The sequence below is a fragment of the Vigna radiata genome, unplaced genomic scaffold (genome assembly GCF_000741045.1).
Source record: "Vigna radiata var. radiata cultivar VC1973A unplaced genomic scaffold, Vradiata_ver6 scaffold_335, whole genome shotgun sequence".
Classification (NCBI taxonomy): Eukaryota; Viridiplantae; Streptophyta; class Magnoliopsida; order Fabales; family Fabaceae; genus Vigna; species Vigna radiata.
Window position 1 is genome coordinate 275,202 of NW_014541821.1, and position 16,546 is coordinate 291,747.

At 29.7% G+C, this 16,546-nt stretch overlaps 2 protein-coding genes across 2 annotated transcripts; both read left to right on the forward strand.

The window, feature by feature from the left end:
• On the forward strand, window positions 1–4,344 carry LOC106778411. The gene is made up of 4 exons (XM_014666368.2): window positions 1–493; window positions 960–1,409; window positions 3,225–3,546; window positions 4,107–4,344. Exons 1-4 carry the CDS (start codon window positions 89–91, stop codon window positions 4,241–4,243), a joined length of 1,314 nt encoding a protein of 437 aa, XP_014521854.1. The 5' UTR covers window positions 1–88; the 3' UTR covers window positions 4,244–4,344.
• A 4,794-nt stretch (window positions 4,345–9,138) lies between these two features.
• Window positions 9,139–10,898, forward strand: LOC106778416 (upstream activation factor subunit spp27). Its single transcript, XM_014666374.2, has 2 exons — window positions 9,139–9,519; window positions 10,560–10,898. The coding sequence occupies exons 1-2, from the start codon at window positions 9,346–9,348 to the stop codon at window positions 10,686–10,688; spliced, it is 303 nt and encodes a 100-aa protein (XP_014521860.1). The 5' UTR covers window positions 9,139–9,345; the 3' UTR covers window positions 10,689–10,898.
• The last annotated feature ends 5,648 nt before the right edge of the window (window positions 10,899–16,546 follow it).

Consider the following 16,546-nt stretch of genomic DNA (forward strand, 5'->3'; position numbering starts at 1 on the left):
ATGCGTCGAAATCCAGCGAGCCAAGCTATTTAGTCTGCTCTTTCAAGTTCCCAATTCTCAACGCCTTAACAGACAAAAACCACTTCCGATGAGCGACACCGCCGCTACGGCGCTTTTGGACCGCCGCGGCAAGTACAACCGAAGCGTTTCGCACGTGAACGATGAGTTCCACACGTTCCGATCCTACCTGCGCTGGATGTGCGTCGATCAGTCCAACGCCTTCACGGCGGCGCTCTCCTGGTCCGTCTTCCTCCTCCTAGCTGTCATCGTGCCCGCGGCCTCTCACTTCCTACTGGCCTGCCCGGACTGCGACGGCCGCCACTCCCGACCCTACGACGGCGTCGTGCAGGTCTCTCTGACCACAGTCGCCACCCTCTCCTTCCTCTGCCTGGCAGGCTTCGTCCGGAAGTATGGTCTCCGAAGGTTCCTCTTCTTCGACAAGCTCTGCGACGAGAGCGAAACTGTGAAAACCAACTACATGGCGCAGCTGAATGTATGTCTTCTAATCTCTCTCTCACTGTTAATTACTTCCTCTTTCTTTTTTAATTTGTTATCTCTTATACTAATTAATTCAGACTTGTTAATTATCTCAGACTTCCTTCTGTTAATTCTTGCTTTCTGCATTAATTTCCTGTTTCTGCATTAATTTCTTGTTTCTGCATTTCTATGCTTTTTCTTGCATTACGACCAATGAGTCCGATTCTGAAGCATCTAGAAGCGATGTTTATTCTGAGTTTTTTTTTTCTCTTTTTTTAAATGGAGAATCATTAAAACATTATAAATATTATTCTATGGAGCCTTTTATTCCATTTTTTTTAGTTCAGTTCTCAAAACTTTATATAATCGATTGCAATTTATTGAAAACCACATTTCTGTAGACTTTACTTCTATTTAAAAAAAAATCATTAAATATAACGCTCCAAAATTTATAATTTTCAATTTTTGTTTTTTTTTGACAGAGATCGCTGAAGATCCTTTCGGTGTTTGTGGGTCCGTGTTTTGTGGTGGAGTGTGCATACAAGATATGGTGGTACGGTTCTGGAGCCTCGCAAATCCCATTTCTGGGTAACGTGTACGTGAGCGATGCGGTGGCGTGTATATTGGAACTGTCCTCGTGGCTGTACCGTATCACAGTGATTTTTCTGGTATGCGTTCTGTTCCGTCTGATCTGCCATCTTCAGATCCTTCGACTGCACGACTTCGCGAGGTTCTTCCACGTGGACTCGGACGTGGCATCGGTGATGTCGGAGCACCTTAGGATCAGAAGACACCTGCGAATCATTAGCCACAGGTTCCGCGCGTTTATTCTACTCGCCCTCCTATTGGTTACTGGAAGCCAGTTCGCATGCCTCCTTGTCACAACCAAACATTCACGTGATATGAACTTATACATGGCCGGTGAACTTGCGGTATGTCCCTTCTTTTCTCTTTTCTTTAAAAAGAAAATAATATTTCTACTTTCATCTTTTTAGTACTAATAACAATAATATGGTTGTTTATTCTAAATTTTAATTATGTGAATTAAATCCTTCAAATATCACTAACATATGATCTTAGTTTTTTAGGAATCAAATTAAGTTAATTACATTCTTCGCTTGTAATTAATTTTGAGGCTTAATAGTTTTCAACCAATAAATAGAATAAAATAACCTGAATATAACATTTAAAAAACTTTGACACAATTGAAATATAATAGAATAAAATAAAAAATTCACAATCCTTGAAAAAATTATCATTAATACTGTTAAAACATGAGAAGGTTGTTGTAAAAATAAAAATGAAACACGTTATAAGGTAAAATTGTATAATTACAAAATAGTAAGAAACTAGAAATGCAACTAAACTAAAAACATTTATTGAATACACAATTTATTTAATTCTTTTAATTGTGGTGTAAAAGAAGTCATTCAGTGATAACTCATTATAACTATTACTACTTTAGTGAGCTGTAGATTTTGGAGTTTATTTTATATGTTTAATGTGTTTTTTTTATTTATTTTATTTTAAACCTTAAGTATAAAACATTCTACAACAAACAATTAAAATTATTTAAATTAGGATCTTTAAAATGATTATAAAAGATTAATGAATATTAATTATAAAAATTTATGATTGAATGATGGCATACTTTTTTATACTATTAGAATATTCCATCGATTTTATTATCTTGTATCAAATTTCATAAAAGAAAATATTATATTTTGATTAGATGCTTTCATTTATAAGTTGATCAAAAGTAATCGGTCATGGTTTATTCGATTAGTTAGACCCAATTTTTGGGGTATGAAAGTTTTTAAGAACTAAATTCTAATATATTCATAATGAATATGTTTTATTTCAGTGTTAAAAATTCTATAACTTTTAATTTTATCTTAGCTTGATTTTTAATTTGTTGACAATATAAACTTTGTATATTAATAATATATAGGGTAAGGTTTCAATTAATATATTTGCAAATAAATTTTAAAAAATGTGAAGTATACACGCTACCACTGGTATTTTTGTTTAAAGAGTTTAGTTGAATGTATTATTATTATACCTAATGTTATACTCATAATGTCTAATGATATTATTAAATACATATATAAAACTATTTATACTACTAGTTCATCAATGTTGATATATTTTGTTTGGGTAAATCATCAGTTTAGTCGTTATATATGTAAAGCATTCTTTAAGAGAATAAAAAGGTTTATTATAGTTTTAAATATGCAAAAAAAATCCGTCAATTGTATTTTATTGTTTAAGTTTTATGAAAATATTTTATTATTTAAAATGCAATACTAAGAACTAATTTATAATAAACTTGGGACTATTTTATCATTAAATTGTAATATTACCAAGTGATTTCTATTCTTTATATTTTCAGAAGTTATATACATTTTTTCATTATGATTAAATTAACAACATCTTGATCGTTTACCTAACTTTTTTATATCTTTCTTGTAATAGTTTTATAAACTTACTCATGCGTGCCTACCTCTGTATATACAAAATTTCTTAAAGTTGGACAAATAAAAAAATGATATGATCAAAATCATTTGAAGTATGACCACGACGCATTCAATTTGATTAAATTGGAACTTCCTCTATGTTCCTTTCTTTAAGTTAGTCGCTACCAAGTGAAACTTTGCTCTGTCGTGTTAAAGCATTAATTGTAATGTTAAAGCATGATTAGTGAGAAGAAATCATTAAAAATAATCGGTTTTTTTATTCTTGTGCAGCTGTGCTCAGTGACACTCCTTTCTGCGCTGTGCATATTGCTGCGTAGTGCGACAAAGATAACACACAAAGCACAAGCGATCACGGGGCTTGCTGCCAAGTGGCATGTGTGTGCAACGTTGGATTCCTTTGATGGAGCGGTGACAGATGGTGAGACCCCAATGGGTCCTCAGAGTTCCCGTGAGACAGTGTTTCCAAACGTGGGAACAGACGGAGAATCAGACACTGACGAAGCAGGGGATGAAGAAGATGAAATTGATACTACCAAGTTCATCCCATCTTATGCTTACAGCACCATCTCATATCAAAAGAGACAAGCTCTTGGTATTACATTTTCTATCCCTTGTTATAAACTCACTAAGAAATTATCCTTCAAATTTCTTAAAATCACAATTTTTAATACATGGCACTTCAAATCCCAATAAATTTCAACCAGTATTAGAAAAAAATTACACAAAAAGTATATATTTATGATAGATTTGTCAACTTTTATAATAATTATTTTAAGATTTATAGAATGATAACATTGACCACGTCATGAAAACATTACAGTCGATATATTGTGTGATCTGTTAGCGTGTTGACATAATACTTTAATTAGTTTATATGCCAACTTATCAACCACTCATATATAACTTACTAGTTTCTCCGACAAGCATCCTTAGGCTATTGTTTATGTTGGTTTTGATGAATTAAGGTAAAAGGAAGAAAAGAAGAAGATGCTCATTCATTCTACTATGCATGTAACCAAAGAAGTTGTGAAGTGATTTTTTTGTTTTTTTAATCTTTATGGAAGGAATGTTCTATTTATGGACTCATCATCTGATGATTATGATGAATATTTCTTCACTGATATTATACGCTGGTTTGACCTGTTTTTGCAGTAAACTACTTTGAGAATAACAGGGCAGGGATTACGGTATATGGATTCATGTTGGATAGGAGTACCCTTCACACAATATTTGGCATTCAACTCTCCTTAGTTCTTTGGTTGCTTGGAAAAACCATAGGCTCCTTTTGACCAATCTTATTTTATTTGTTCTTTTTCATTATCATGTCTAAATCTATTGCTCCCAATTGCCAGCTGCACGCTGCTTTTATTTTAATTTGTATTTTAGCTAATTATATATAATAATTCTCATTTTTTTTTTCAAAAAATGAAAAAGAAAACAAGTGAAAATAGAATCATTGGGTATTCATGATCAGAAAATAATTAACAGATCAAAGACATGTTTCCCATCTGCGACGATGAGATCCTCCAAACAACAGGTGTCTTTGAAATCATTCAAAACATTACCTTCCACTAATCACCCTTTTTCTAGGTCCATTTAATCACTTTGCCGTCTTGCAATGGACTGGCAATAGTAGTTTTAGGTAGCTATAAATTGTGTGCTCGAGCCGCATCTCGAACTGTAAGAGCACTGAAATAATCATCTTCCACGTTCCATTCTTCTACTTCCGTACCTTGATGTTGGATGAGACGTTTGGGAGAATTTCAAATATCACAAAAAATATAAGAAATTAAAAATTCAATTCCATTTCACTCCACTGTCATTTTTTTAAATTGCAGGTTTAGTCGAGTTAATATAGATCGAAAGTCAAGTTAATTTGGCGTATGTTAAAGGTCAAATCAATTTGACATAAATTGAAGGTTCAGTTGAGTCGACCAAGCCAAAGGTCAACTCGAGTCAGTCATGTCAAAAGTCAAGCCGATTTAGCCAGACTGAATGTCATGAAAAGTCAACCAAGAGGAAGGTCAAGCCAAATTGGCTCGGGACGAAGGTCAAGTAGGGATGGTTCAGGTCAAAGCTCGAGTTGGGTTGATAAGTCAAAGGATGACTTGAGTCAGGTTGCTTTGAAGGTCGAGTCGAGTTGGCTAGAGTCGAAGGTTAAGTTGACTAGGACAAGGCTAAAAGTTGAGTCCAGTTGGCATGGGACGAAGGTCAAATCGAGTTGGCTCGTGTCGAAGTTCAAGCTAAGTTAGCTCACATTGAAGTTCGAATTAAGTTGGCATAAATTGAAGGTTGAAATCGGTCGATCATTGTTGAAGGTTAAGACAAGTCAATTTGGGTTAAAAGTCAGGCCCAGTCGACTCAAGTTGAATCTTCTCAAGTCAACCTACACCGAAACTTGAGATGACTTGTTCTAGATAAAAGGTTGAGCTAACTCAACTCGAGCTCAAGGATAAAGTTGAGTGTGCCTTAAAATAAAAATTACATTGCTTTATCCAAACAAGAAAATTGAAATATAAGATATTTCAATTACTCCCTCCAAACAAGTTGTTGGAAAAGAATGACTTAGTTTCAACACCAGGGGGGTTGAATTGGTGAAAATAAAAAATCAGAGTCTTTTCAAAATCTTTTTCGCCAACTATAAAACTTTCAAAAGTTTCTTGAATCTCAATGAAAAGGATAAATCAGTGCAACGGAAAATAGTTGATTATACTGAAAATAAAGTCAACTTGAAAGTAAAGAGATCAGGGATAGAAAATTCAAACACAGTTTTTATATTGGTTCGGTCAAATTGCCTACATCTAGTGTCCTTCCTGTACCCGGAAGGAAATGCATTATAATGGTCAAGATTTTTACAACAAGGTTTCTATTCAATTGATCAAATTGCATGCATATATACTTTTCTTGTCTTTGCATTAAAAAATCCAAAATTGTTCATCAATGTGTTGTTTAGTTAAGTAATCACATGACTGTTTAGGCCATGAGTCTCTTGGGAAACGTACCGGTCTTACCATTCGGTACACTTGCTGAGGAGTTAACAGTGGTTAAGGAGGAAGATATAGAGGTCACAAACCTAGTCATACACCTCACCTCTATTTTTTTCTACTTTATTCTTTCACTAACAAAGGAGTTACAGTTGAAATATCAAATAGAGAACAAGAAAAAGAAAGATAGAGCACCTTAAAAGAGAGATCAAAAGAGAAAGGTGAAGATGAGAAATGCTTTCTAAATAGAACAGTGACAAAAATCAAAAAAAGAAATCCCAAGAAAAACTTAACCCTAATAAGGATAATAATGGAATTTAATTTTCTTAAAGGGTAGTAGAGGGTACGAGTATTATGATATCCGAACGCAACCCATTGATAAGTGAATACTAAATTACCTGCTACTTGTGAGTTTCTATTACCCACAACTACCAACTATTCACAATAGATTTTATCCTCATATACCCACGAACGTGGGTATTTTTGTCATCCCGAGTGCCAACAATATTGAAATAAGGGGAAGAGTAGTCAAGTTTAATTCCAACATCTTTATTAGCATCACTTACTTTTATTTTTAAGAAAAAAACTTTATCAAATTTATCCATCTTTATCATTGTTCCATTAATAAACTGGACTAGAGTGTAAGTCATTTTTTTTATGAAACTAAATCTTTGTGGATATGACTTTATTGTATTACAATTGAACGTCATTGAACACTTGATAGTAGACATCACTTAAAAATCAAGTAAATCTTTGACAATTTCATATTTTTGCATCCTTGATAGTGATAATGCCTAAGTCTCCTTTGTTATAACTCCGTAACATTTTCTTTTACTGAGAAAACTAGCTGCTCCTTTAGAGTTGGATTGAGTGAAAAAATTTTGCCTCTCATTTTCACCTTGAACAAATCTTGACCTATAACATCCTTTATTAAGCAAAAATTGCTTCAAAAAACACCTTAAAGCATTTTTTTTAATAGTTGACCAATACTCAACAAGTTTTGGAATTGGTTGCGTACATACAATACATCAAAAATTGTTTTATTGCTTACATGTGTTGTAATGGAAATGGTTCCTATTCCTTTTACTAGAATATAATCGCCCTAACGTATCTTAACTTTTGAAATTTTTGAAGGCTAAAGTTCCCTAAAGAGTTTCTTGTCACGAGTCATGTGATTGATATATCCACCATCAATTAGCCATGATTCACTTAAGATATTGCTTGAAAAACAAGTTTCAACAAAAAGTTGATCTTCCTCATTTTCATTTGCATTTTTAACATCTTTTTCTTGCTCTAGATTTTGTTTCGACAAATCACAACTTCATGTCCAAGTTCGTTGCACTCACTACACTTACCATCAACCCTTCTCCAGCACTTGAATAGAGGATGACCCATATTGTTGCAATGTTTACAAGGAGGAAATCTTCCATTGGAATTTCCATCCTTGTTGTCATTTTGAAGGAACTCTCTACATTTTCTTGTTGCTTGTTCATGTTCTTTTTATATCTCTCACCATCTTCATGTTTGATTAGTAATGCTTTCTGAACAAATCTTTCTTCTCTTATAACCCTTTGTTGCTCTTGTACTTGTAAAGAGTTCAACAATTGTGCCAAGGTAATGTTGGATAGGTCCTTTCCTTTTGCAATTAAGAAAAAGCCTAGATAGTGAAAAACCTTGTACGAGGAGGAGATGAAACAATATTTTAACATTGATTTCTAACGTGTAGGTTATCAATTGATTAGTTGCAAATGAGATTTCAAATGCTCTGATAGAATTCTAAAAACATATTAATGAATATTTAGTGAGAGTTGGTGGTTTGAGGCTTTATCTAGATAGAAGAATTTTATTACAATGATGCTTTCTTTCTTGTACAAATTCATTAGAATGTTGTTAGCCATGATTGAGAACTTAACTTTGAGTTGGAAAAAACAAATACTATCATTACATTTATATATGAAGACCATCTATATAAAAAAAACTACTAAGAACATTAGTAGGGAGACAAAAATAATTATATTTATAAATTAAATAGATCTTTGTATAGTCAATCATAATGTTAACTTAATTTTCCACCATTTAGATGATTAAGTTGTATAATATTTAATGACTATATTACACGACGTTGTGAATTTCCTTTATTATATTACATTAAGTTATGTCTTTGATTTTTTACATTAGTTAAACTTCATTTACATTTGTTTTCACAATAGTTGTCATACTTTTATTTATTGTCAATGTCACCTTAATGAACTACAAATACGATGAATTGGAAAAAAGAGAATATTGAAACAAGAAGACTATGTGCAATTGTTCAACATCAACTACAAGCCATGGAGCGTTGCGATGCACTACTAATAGCCACAACTCATTCATCTAATCCTACTTTAGAAGAAATTGGTAACTTATTAAGGACTATGAACATTCAAAACAATAACTTATTCAAATGGTGTTTTTTGTTTCTATCTTCACATCCATCACATACAAGATGTCTAATAAGGATGCCAATACAATATCGTTTCAATAGATTGTCTATATACCTAACCAAAACAACTTCATCATAAACTATGATAAATATAGTTGTACCTTATTATGTTCGAACACTTTTTATGTTATGTAATATTGTAACTTCGGTTAATTATTTGTTTCATCATGAATATTGAATTTCACTTTAATAACAAAAAAATTAGGTAGTAAATGATATTCACAAAATATTACATTTTAAAAATAAATATTTCATTTTACTTAAATACCATTTTTTTATATTTTAAAAATTATTATTTTTTCTCTCTATAAATATTTTTACAATTATATATAATATTAAAAATTATAATTTTATATTACTTTTATAACTAAGACATTGTGATAATTTTCAATTTCAATCAATTAAACAATTTTTTTATTCATACATAAGTCAATTCTTATACTAATTTTGAAAAAACTTTATTTTCAAATTTTCTAAAAGTAAAATAATTAACTCACTCTTAAATCTTCACAATTTCATCCAGTTTCCGAAATCTATTTATTTTATTTTATTTATTTATTTATTTCAAATTGAATGGAATCTTAGTCGTATAATTACCAAAATAAGATTTTTAATTTCCTACTGTAATAAAAAAAAATACATAAAAAATACTTTAAAAAGTTAATAAGGAATAATCTGTTACATTTATAGAGATGAAATTCAATTGCTAAACCTAACTTAAAAATTAAAACCCCTTAAACCTTGTGGGAGTAAATGTTTTGGTGTGGCAATGCCCTGCAAACCTCTTTTTTCTCCTCCATTGTCATTCATTTCGTAGCATCCTTCAAATTCCAACCACACTAGCCCTCTATTTCTTCGTCAAGCTTCGTGTTTTATCGGTGCCCAACTCCTTTTAGGCGTTGAATTTCAGGGATTCAAAGCAAAAATGCTCCCTCAGCGCATGAAGAAAGCCATCACTGACAACCCTAAGAAGCTTGCCAACTTGATTGACCTCGTCAACCTTCCATCCACGCTCAGAGAATTCGTGGGCCAATCTCAGATTTCCCGTTTGGGTTGTTTCATGTGCGTTTGGTCCTACGTCAAAGCCAATAATCTGCAGGTTCCCCTTCTTTTCTTTTAATAATGTGACGTTTTTGTTGAAGTTACGTTCAATTCTATCTCGTTGTTTTTGGATTTTGACTCGCTTTTAAAGTTTGTAAAATTTATCTTATGTGAACTGTTTAGACAGAATTATGTGAATTTTTTGTTAATGAATTATTGATGAAGAGTTAGAGTTCAAGATGCGGCTTTTGAGCTAAGGGTATTGTTAAACAATTTAAGGAGTTTTGTTTTTGAAATATGTATTGCCTTCTCTTTGGGGAGGCAGTGATTGAAAGAGGCAGGAAGTAGGAACTGCGAATGACTGGAATGGACCCTTTCTAAGGTCGTTGAGTAATTCAATATTGATACACCTAGCCCATTTTTGAATATGTACTGGAGAATGGAATGTATTTGAATAAAATTACTATTCCATTGTTTGGGTAATTTTGTAACGGAATGGGAAAAAGGGGTGTGATTCTATCCCCCAAAATTGGAAGGGAAGAAAGAAATGAGTATCTGATTGAATGGAATGCATTCTGTTATGTTTCATTCCATTTCATCCTATTATAAACAATGCAAAGATTGGAACGTAATAGTATTTTGTTCATTTTTACTCTATTACATTGTTTTATACAAATCCAATCACAGCTCTATATTTGGCTAAGATATGCCACGTTGCAGCTTCAATGGTACAGTAGTACTTGGCAAAACTTTTGGGCACTTTGTATACATGTATTGAAGTAAGACAAGAAATCTCTAGTTTGTGCTTCGTATCTTGTTTGAACTATGCTATGCATACTGTCTACATATTATACTATCTACATATTATTCCAATATAGAGATCTCTTTCTGACGTTTTTTAACTGTTCCATAATCTTTTGTAATAAATATTTTTGTGATTTTATGAAATTGTAAGTTATAAATTTGTAAAAAGCGGGTATCCAGTCGTCAAGTTGGATCTGGTGTTTTATGGGTTGGGGTATTTTTTTTTTTTTTTTTTTATATTGAAATGCAGCTCCCATGGATTGATTAAGATGAGTTGCTTCTTTAATTGAGCAGGATCCAAGCAATAAGAATGTGATCAACTGTGATGATAAGTTAAAGAGTATTTTGTTGGGGAAACCTCAGGTTGAGTTAGCAGAACTTCCTGCACTTATTAAGATGCACTTTCCCAAAGAGCCCAAATGACTTCGGTGATATAATAAAGATGCCTGTTATCTAGGAAAGTGTAGCGTTCCTCAAGACGAGATTCTGAATTTGTTTCCTTTATATTTTTGTCTTTTCCTCCATATTGTAACATCATACGTGTAGGAATCTAGCTTCAGAGCCACCGAAATTTGCAGTTTTCTTTATGCTGTATGAATTAATCAATCTTTTTACATGTGATTCAACTTAAAATGTCCTGTTTCGCAGCACGCTTTTGCCACTTTCTAAATTTTGTAATTAAACAGTGTCAGTTAGATATTGATTTTGTTTGCAAATATATATTATGCTTTTATCTTTTATGGCAAGTCATTTTACAATTCTTTTTTGAAAAGGGAGCCAAGGTTACTTTTTATCAGAAAGATAGGGTAAATATTAAGGTGTATCTATTATAATTTGTAAATTCCAGATATATTCTGAGTTACTTTGTGAAGTAAGCCAAGCTATCTCCAATCTGGACTTGTGCTATTCTGAGTTATGTAGCCTGTATCAGCAGAAGTGGTGATGGTATTTTTTACCAAAATCATTGCTAAGATAAATATTCATGTCATGCCATGAGTGGTCTAAAGTGAACACTGATGATGTGGCTGTAAAATGGAATCGGCAGTAGTTGAGGGGGTGTGATTTGAGGATGGCAATGAGAATGAGTTAAAAAGAGTTAATCATAAAACATGGTTTGTCTTTTTTAATACTTCTATTCGTAACTTTCAGTTTCAATCTTGCAGTATAACCATCTTCTGCAGCATGTGACTAATCTAAAATTGGTCATTGCTCTCTCACCTTCAGGTTACGAGGTTTGCAATTCCCGAAACACATCTAAGTTGTGAAAACTTTTACTAGGATAAATTTGTGCTTTCAATTAAATTTGCTAAGTTCTCATATAGGCTTAAGGAGAGAAACAAACACCAGTTGTATCCATCTTTTTGTTTTTCTTTCTGATTTTGCTATTGAGCACTCCCACAGTTAGATGTTTGTGTTTCTCCCCAACGTTGAAGAGGATAAACCAAGTTTATAAATTATCATTCAAACTCTTAGCATGTATGCTTCTGCAGGTCAATATTGTCACAGTATGAGAAAAAAAGAAGTAATGTTTAATTATTCATTCACTCCCCATTGCCGTCCATGCTTATATTTAAAAATAATTCATTTTAGTCCTTTACATACCATTTTTAGTCCATGTACATGCTATTTTATGGAGAAGTCCTCAAAAAACTTTGAACGTTGTGCTTCTATGGGATAGAACATGAGTATCCTCTATTTATTGTTTTTCATCTTGAAAGTTGGTTCCTTTGATGCTTTAATTTTGCTTTTGTAACCCTACTTCTGGAACTCAATGTTGATTTATGCTTTTGAAGTTCGAAGAAACTTGGGACTTATTATATATATATATATATATATATATATATATATTTCTTTGTTGTTCCTTCTCTATGATTATTATATAGTGTGCATATTAGTTATTTATTTTTGTGCTAAGTATTGTTTGTTCTTCTTGCTTGTACTTGGACACTAGTTTCTTATTGAACACCAATGAATGGTGACAACACAAGTAAAGGGTTGGGAGGAGGTATATATTTGTAGTGAATCAAGGTCTATTGGTGTTGATGTTTTTGTGTTGTGCTTCTCAATGAACTTAGATTTAAAATTCATAACAATACTTTTGTTTCTCCTGGAAATGGTTTTAAGGTCTTTATTATCATGAGTTACTGATAATGGAAGGTATGAAGGTAAATGTGTATTGGGTGAAGTAAAATGGATAGGTGGATTGTTGTGGTTATTGATAGAGTTAGGTTCTAAGGTAATACTTAAAATTTTTTAAAAAAACATTTAAAGAGAATTTTGTGTCTTCAAGTTGACACCTCTTTCATTCATCAAATTGTTACAAGTAAAATAAATCAAACAATAAAAAAAAAAATGAAGAAATGAAATCATCTTTGTATTGCAATATAGAGAAAAAACAAGTAGTCATCTACATGTAGATATCGATCTTATACAAACAATTTTACAAACTTTTGTTTATACTTCTGAAATATGATTAAGTTTGTACATAGAAATAATTGTGTTCATACTTATATGACAAAACAAATGTTTTACAACTTCATTCATTACCTCCTTATATTATATCATACTCTAGATGATTTTGGTAAGCTTAATAATGAAAAAGTTGCAATCTTCAATTTCATCAACGCAAAATTCCTTATTCTACCTTGGCAATAACTATCTTTTTCCCCAATCTTTTTCAATATTTGAATTTCTGGAATCTCCAAGTGAATTATAATTTGTAAACTTATGTCAACATTTTGAGTAGTTATCCTCATATGTATGATTCAATCAATATTTAAAAAAAAAAAAACATAATCACAATATCATTCCAATATAAATGCATCCCAGTATTACTAAAATGTTCTTCCATTGTAATTTTTCGATGGGTGTAGAGGCAAAGGTCAAGACATGATTGGAACAACCAAGAATAAAAAGGATTTGAAGAGTGAAAGTTAGTTTGTTTTCTTTTTTTTTCTTTTTTTTTTAGTTATTAGATTGAGAAGATAAGGTGGGTGGATTTGTTGGGTAGGATTAGAATTAGGAATGGTTGAGTTGGATTTAAAGATAATTTCGATTAGAGTATATGACTACAATTTAGGTTGAAAACAGGTTAGATCTAGGTATGAATAGACTGTAGATTTAAGAACAACGTTTGTATAGAAATAATGATAATTATATTATATAGGTACAAATAATATATATAATAATTAACAAAAGTATTTGTTAAAAGATTATAATAAAATATCATCAAATATAGAAAGTTTATTAAACTCCATAAAATAATATTATAAATTATGTTTTGAGACTTAAATATATTTTGACAATGTGTTTCCAAAACGTATTTTTTGATTGAGAGTTTATTTCAAATAAATATGTTATTAAGTGTTAGTCGAAATCTCACACTAAATAAAAATATGTAAAAAAAAAAAAAATTAAAAAAATTCATAAACTCGTTATCTTAATAATTTTGATTGAAAATGTTATCATGATCTAATTGATATTATTCATAATTTATTAGTGTCAAATTTTTCTAATATCTCCACTTCCCGACAAATATTATTAATTTGTCATAAAAATTAACATAAATAATGACGGTTTCTTTTGTTAAAATGATTTTTTGCTAATTTTAATTTTTGCAACAATAATTATATATCTAACTATCAAAACTTTTATTAAGAAGTTGAATCTCTAAATTACAATTGAGATATTGTTTTTGATTTATTTATTTTTATTGATAACCTTCTCTAGTTATCTTATAGTCATTCTTTAACATTCATTATAACTATCCATTCTCTATCTTTAATAGAATAATATTCGGTTTACTTCTTCATATTCTACCATTAAAAACTAAAATACAATAAATCTCATTTTTTTTTATTAATTCTCAAATATTACCTAGATAATAAAGTTATGAAAGTCTCTTGATTATAATATTAGTCGGAATTTCACATTAAATAAAAATAAATAAGAAGAATAACATATAAGAAAAAAAAATTATATTATCTTAACAAAAGTTTAAGTTGAAAGTATTCTCATATTTAATTAATATGGTTTAAAATTTATTAACGTGAGTCAAATCGATCTAGTGTCTTTGTTCTTGACAAATATTATAAATTTGTAATAAAAGTTAAAATAAATAATGACGGTTTTCTCATTGAAACACATTTTTGCTAATTTTCACTTTTACAACAACAGTGATGTCTCTTATCATTGGAAAACTATTATTTAAAATGTTTGATTGTTAGGTTGACAAAAAAAGTCAAATCTATGTATGAATAGATTGTGTATTTAAGAAGAACATTTGTGTAGAAATAATGATAATCATATTATATATGTACAAATCTGATATATAATAGTTAACAAAAATATTTGTTAAAAAATTATAATAAGATATCATCAAATATAGAAAATTTATTAAACTTCATAAAATAATATTATAAGTTATGTTTTATGAAACTTAAGTATATTTTGACAATGTGTTTTCAAAACGTATTGTTTAATTGAAAGTTTATTTCACATAAACATATTAAAGTTAAGTGTTAGTTGACACGTTAAGTAAAAATATGTAAAAAAAATAACTTATTAAAAAATCCACAAACTTATTATCTTAATAATTTGGATTGAAAGTGTTGTTATGGTCTAATTGATATTGTTGACAGTTTATTAGTGTCAAATTTCTTTAATGTATCTACTTTTCGATAAATATAATAAATTTTTCATAAAGTTGATATAAATAACAAATTACTCTAATATATCTACATCCCGACAAATATCATAAATTTTTTATAAAATTTGACAAAAATAACTATAGTTTCTCTCGTTAAAATAATTTTTGCTAATTTTAATTTTTACAACAATGATCACATATCTGATTATAACAACTTTTATTAAGAAGTGGAATCTCTAAATTACAATTGAGATATTGTTTTCGATTTACAATAGTTTTCAATTTCTATTTTGTTTATCGAGAGTCTTCTTCGGTTATCTTATTGTCATTCCTTAACATTCTTCATAACTATCCATTTTTTATCTTTAATAAAAATATATATAATTTACTTTTTTATATTTCATCATTAAAAAATACAACACTCTAAAATTCATTTCTTATTTAAATCTCAAATATTATATATATAGTAAAGTTATGAACCCTCTTAATTGTAATGTTAGTTGAAGTTTTCCGTTAAATAAAACTAAATAAGAAGAATAACATATGCAAAAATTCATAAACATAATTTAAGTTGAAAGTGTTGTGATTTAATTGATATTGTTCAAAATTTATTAGTATCAGTCAAATCTATCTGCGGTCTCTACTCCTGACAAATATCATAAATATCTCATAAAAGTTGACATAAATGACGACAGTTTCTCTCATTAAAATACTCTTTTGCTAAATTTAACTTTTGATCTTTAATAAAAATACATATAATTTACTTCTTTATATTTCATCACTAAAAAATTCATAAACATATTCTCTTAAGAATTTAAGTTGATAGTGTTCTGATTTAATTGGTTTTGTTCAAAATTTATTAGTATCAATCAAATCTATTTAGCGTCTCTACTCCTACCAAATATAATAAATTTGTAATAAATGTTGACATAAAATAAATTTGTCATAAATGGTGACATAAATAAAGAAGGTTTCTCTCATTAAAATATTCTTTTGCTAATTTTAATATGATCTTTAATATATATATATATATATATATATATATATATACTTCTTTATATTTTATCATTAAAAAATAAAACACTCTAAAAATCATTTTTTATTTAAATCTCAAATATTACATATAAAGTAAAGTTATGAACCCTCTTAATTGTAATGTTAGTTGAAGTTTCATATTAAATAAAAATAAATAAATAGAATAGCATATAAGAAAAAATTCGTAAACATAATTTAAGTTGAAAGAGTTGCGATTTAATTGATATTGTTCAAAATTTATTAGTGTGAGTCAAATTTATTTCGCGTCTCTACTCCTGACAAATATCATAAATTCATCATAAATATTGACATAAATGACGACGGTTTCTCTCAACTAATTACTCTTTTACTAAATTTAATTTTTGATCTTTAATAAAATTACATATAATTTACTTCTTTATATTTCATCACTAAAAAAATCATAAACATATTCTCTTAAGAATTTATGTTGAAAGTGTTGTGATTTAATTGGTTTAGTTCAAAATTTATTAGTATCAATCAAATGTATTTAGCGTCTCTACTCCTACCAAATATAATAANTTTGTAATAAATGTTGACATAAAATAAATTTGTCATAAATGGTGACATAAATAACGAC